Below are 4858 nucleotides of genomic sequence, written 5' to 3' on the forward strand. Positions count from 1 at the left end.
CAAATTCCTTATAGATTACGAGATATAAGCTTCCAAAGTCAGTCCTGTGCAGCAGAAATTTTTGCGATGCACACTGTTGTAGCAAAAAAACCAACAGTTTTAAAATGGCCTAGAAATGGTCTGAAATCACTCCAAAACTCACCCGAGCCCCTCGAGACCCCGTCCGAATATACCAACAAGTCTCAAAATATATTACGGACTTAGTCGAGGTCTCAAATCACATCAAACAACATTAAAACCACGAATCGCACCCCAATTCAAGTTTAATGAAACTAAAAAATTCTAATTTCTACATTTGATACCGAAACCTATCAAATCAATTCCGATTGACCTCAAATTTTGTGCATAAGTCATAAATGACATAACAGAGTTGTTCTAATTTCCAGAATCGGATTTCGATCCCGATATCAAAAGGTCAACTCCCCGGTCAAACTTCCAAACTTAAATTTCCTATTTTCGCCATTTCAAGCCTAATTTAGCTATGGACCTCAAAATAAATATCCGGACACTTTCATAAGTCCGAAATCACCATACGGAGCTATTGGAATTATCAAAACTCTATTCCGGAGTCGTTTACACAAAATTCACCATCCGGTCAATTATTTCAACTTAAGCTTCCAAAACAAAAATTGTTCTTTCAATTAAATCCCGAATCATCCGAAAACCAAACTTGACCACCCTCGAAAGTCATAATACACATTTCAAAGCTACTCAAGATTTTAAGCCACCGAACGGAACGCTAATTCTCAAAATGACAAGTCAGGTCATTACATATCTCAAGGTCAAATTCTTGTAGAAGTAAATCCATCTTAACAATCTATGTCGGGCATCTTTCTTTGCTAAGATGTATTTTAAAGCTGCATGATCAGTAAAAATAGTGACCTTGGTTCATATCAAATAAGATCGAAACTTATCAAAAGCAAATACTACTACTAGTAACTCTTTTTTTGTTGTGGCATAATTTAAGTTGAGCCTCATTTATTGTTCTACTAGCATAGTAAATGGGACGAAAGATCTTATCCTTTCTCTTGCCTAAAGCAGCTCCAATTGCTGTATCACTAGCATCACACATGACCTCAAAAGGTTGATTCCAGTCTGGGGACACAACTACAGGGGCGGTTGATAACTTTTCCCTAAGGTTCTCAAATGCTTTCAAACAATCACCTGAAAAATCAAACTTAATATCTTTCATCAAGAGGTTAGTCAACGGTTTTGAAATCTTTGAAAAGTCTTTTACGAACCGTCTATAAAAACCTGCATGATCTAGAAAGCTTCTAATCCTTTAATGAGTTGTGGGAGAGGGTAATCTTGCTATAAGATCAATTTTAGCCTTATCAACTTCTATCCATTTAGCAGTGATTTTATGTCCTAAAACAATTCCCTCAGTAACAATAAAATGATATTTTTCCCAATTTAGAATTAAGTTTGGCTCTTCACATCTCTTAAGGACTAAGGTCAAGTGGTGAAGACAATCCTCAAATGTTTTGCCAAAGAGTGTAAAATCATCCATAAAAATTTTGAGAAATGTAGCATGGGCGTTGCATAGACCAAATGGCATTCTCCTATAGGCATATGTTCCATGAGGACATGTGAAAGTTGTCTTGTCTTGATCTTCAGGTGCAATTGGTATTTGGTTATACCCTAAATAGCCATCAAGAAAACAGTAAAAACTATATCCTGCAATTCTTTATAACATTTGATCAATAAATGGTAATGGAAAATGATCTTTTCTAATGGCATCATTGAGATGTCTATAATCAATACGGACTCTCCACCCTGTGACAGTCCTGGTAGGTATGAGTTCATTACTTTTATTTTTTATAACTATCAAGCCTCCTTTCTTTGGTACTGTCTCAACAACTTTACGATCTCATTTTTTACTACTTCATGCATTGCTGGATTCAATCTCCTTTGGGGCTGGACTATTGGCTTGTAGCTATCCTCCATGAGGATTCTGTGCATACAAACAACTGGATTAATTCCTTTGATATCTTCTATAGTCCACCCCAAGGCTCGTTTATGTGCTTTCAACACTTCAATCAGTTTTTCTTCTTATCTTGCAGTAAGAGAAGATGAAATAATTACTGGAAATAATTCTTCCTCAAGATAAACATATTTTAAATTAGATGGGAGAACTTTGAGTTCAATTTTTGGTTGAACTTGTTTTGGTTGCATCTCCACATCTTCATAATCTTTTTCTAGTATTTCAGCTTCTCTCTGATGATAGGATCATCGTCTTGTATGGTGCCAGATTTGGCAAAACATCTTTCCATTGAGTCTGGATTTAATTGATTATCTTTGAATTCATTTGTAAAGCAATTAAGCATGTCAATTGAAAAACACAGAGATGATGTCTCATCTCCTGAAAATCTTAATATCTTTTGCATATAAAAAATGACTCTTTCTTCATCAACTCTCAAAATTAGTTGTCCTTGATGGACATCTATGATTGCTCTACCTGTGGCAAGAAATGGTCTACCCAAAATAATTGGTTCACCGGGACATTCCTTCATTTCAAGTACTATAAAATCTACAAGGAAAACAAACTTATCTACTCTTACGAGCACATTTTCAATTATTCCTTTAGGTTTCTTAGTACTTTGATCTGCAAACTGAAGAGAAACACCTATGTCTTTCATTTCACCAAGATTTAATTTTCTAAAGATAGAAAATGGCATCAAGTTAATTGAAGCTCCAGAATCACAAAGTGTTTTTTCAAAATATACTCCTCCCAAAGTGAATGGAATTGTAAAACTACCTGAATCACCAAGTTTTTGTGGTAGCTTATTTTGAAGTATAGCACTACATTTTTCAGTAAGCATCACCACAGAAACTTCTTTCAAATTCCTTTTACTTGACAAAATTTCTTTTAGGAATTTGGCATAAGAAGGCATTTTCAACAAAGCATCAATGAAAGAAATATTAATGTGAATTTGTTTTAAAATCTCCAAAAACTTTGAAAATTGATTATCAAGCTTTTCTCTTTTTATTTTTTGTGGAAAAGGAATTGTCACAAGGAAATGAGTCAATTTTTTAATATTATTTTCTTCTTTTTTCTTGACTTCTTTCTGTTTAGATAGTTCAGAGGGTATTTCAATATTTTTACCATTGTTTACCTGTTGTTCTGGCTGGTCTACATAGGGTTCATCAAGATCCTTACCTAACCGTAAGGTGATGGCCTTAAGGTACTCCTTTGGATTTTTCTCTGTATTGCTTGGCAAGGGACCTTGAATTTTTTCTGACACAAGAGTTGGCAGTTGGCTTAATTGAATTTCCAGATTTTTTAGGGTTGAACCCTGACTTTCCATCTTTTCATCAGTGACCTTAATGCATTTATACAAAAGGCCATCAAAACTTGAATGAGCTTGTTGAGGTCGTGCTAAAGAATCGAATTCCACAATAAAAACTATAAAATATGCCAAAAATCCGAAATCTGCCAAAACCCGGCCCCCGGACCCACGTCTCGGAACCAGTAAAAATGGTAGAATTAGAACCCTCGTCCTCTCCTGAGTCTAACCATATAAAATTTATCAAAATCGGACTCTGTTTGGTCCCTCAAATCCCTACCTAAAACTCTCCAAAACTCAAGCCCTAACTCCCTCAATTTCACTTTGAAATCATCAATCAAATCCCAAAAACGAAGATGGATTCATACAATATAACCAAAACCGAGTAGAGAACACTCATCCCAATCCCTATGGTGAAAATCGCCTCCAAAATCGCCCAAATCCGAGCTCCCCAACTCAAAATATGACCGAATGTACAAACCCTAATTTTATATATTTTTCTATCAGCTAATCTGCCTCGTTTCTCATGCCAAATGATCTTTAAACTCGCTTTTTATGCCTCCAATGGATTCCTTGTGAAATTCTAGTCAAGTTGGGCTTTTGAATTACTCAATTTGACCTTATAATGAAGGAGATGTGTAGGTTTTAATATTTGTAAAAAGTGCAGATTTTAAAATACGTCGTCAGTTGTAATTTCGTAATTAATCTGAAAAATCCGGCAACCTAATTCTTAGTAAAATGACCATAAAATTCTCATACGATGTCCAAATTCGACGATTCTTTTTGCTACGGGTCTGTAATTATGATACGGATCTAATGCTTCAATCAAAAAGGAAATCGAAGCTTATTTGTTTTAATATGACATCATTTATGCTTGAAGAAACGGTGTCGAAATATAAGAAAAACGAGCGCAACACAACCCAAACCTATCCGAAACTCACTCGAGGCCCTCGAGACCTCAACCAATAATTCCAAAAAGTCATATATCACTACCTGAACTTAGTCGAACCTCCGAAACACCCAAAACAACACCAAATCAACCTCGAATTCAAGCCTAAGATCTTCTAAACTTCCAAAAATCGCCAACGATGCCGAAACCTATCAAACCACGTCCAAATGACCTCAAATTTTATACACACATCACAAAAATGACACTACGAACCTACTCCAACTTCCGAAATTCCATTCCGACCCCGATACCTAATTTTTCACCGCCGACCAAAATCGCCAAATTTCTAACTTTCGCCAATTCAAGCCTAATTCTACCACGGGTCTCCAAATTATATCCCGGATACACTCCTAAGTCTAAAATCACCCAATGAGTTCGTTTATTCATAAGTCAACTTCCGGTTGACTTTTCTAACTTAGCTTTCTAACTAAGGGACTAAGTATCTCATTTCACTCTAAACTATTCCGGATCTAAACCTACCAACTCGATACAACTCAACACCGCTGAACAATATATTAAGAAGCAGGAATGGGGAAAACAGGGCTATAACTCTCAGAACGACTGGTCGGGTCGTTACAGTTTTAACCCATGATAAAAAATATATAATTGCATATGTTCAGGA

The 4858-nt window shown here is 35.8% G+C and overlaps 1 protein-coding gene across 1 annotated transcript; it reads right to left on the reverse strand.

Annotated features, from left to right (window-relative positions):
* Positions 1–2198: 2198 nt before the first annotated feature.
* Positions 2199–3308, reverse strand: LOC138897602 (uncharacterized). The gene has a single exon (XM_070183593.1). It carries the CDS (start codon positions 3306–3308, stop codon positions 2199–2201), a length of 1110 nt encoding a protein of 369 aa, XP_070039694.1.
* Positions 3309–4858: the final 1550 nt, after the last annotated feature.

The sequence above is a fragment of the Nicotiana tomentosiformis genome, chromosome 8 (genome assembly GCF_000390325.3).
Source record: "Nicotiana tomentosiformis chromosome 8, ASM39032v3, whole genome shotgun sequence".
Lineage (NCBI taxonomy): Eukaryota > Viridiplantae > Streptophyta > Magnoliopsida > Solanales > Solanaceae > Nicotiana > Nicotiana tomentosiformis.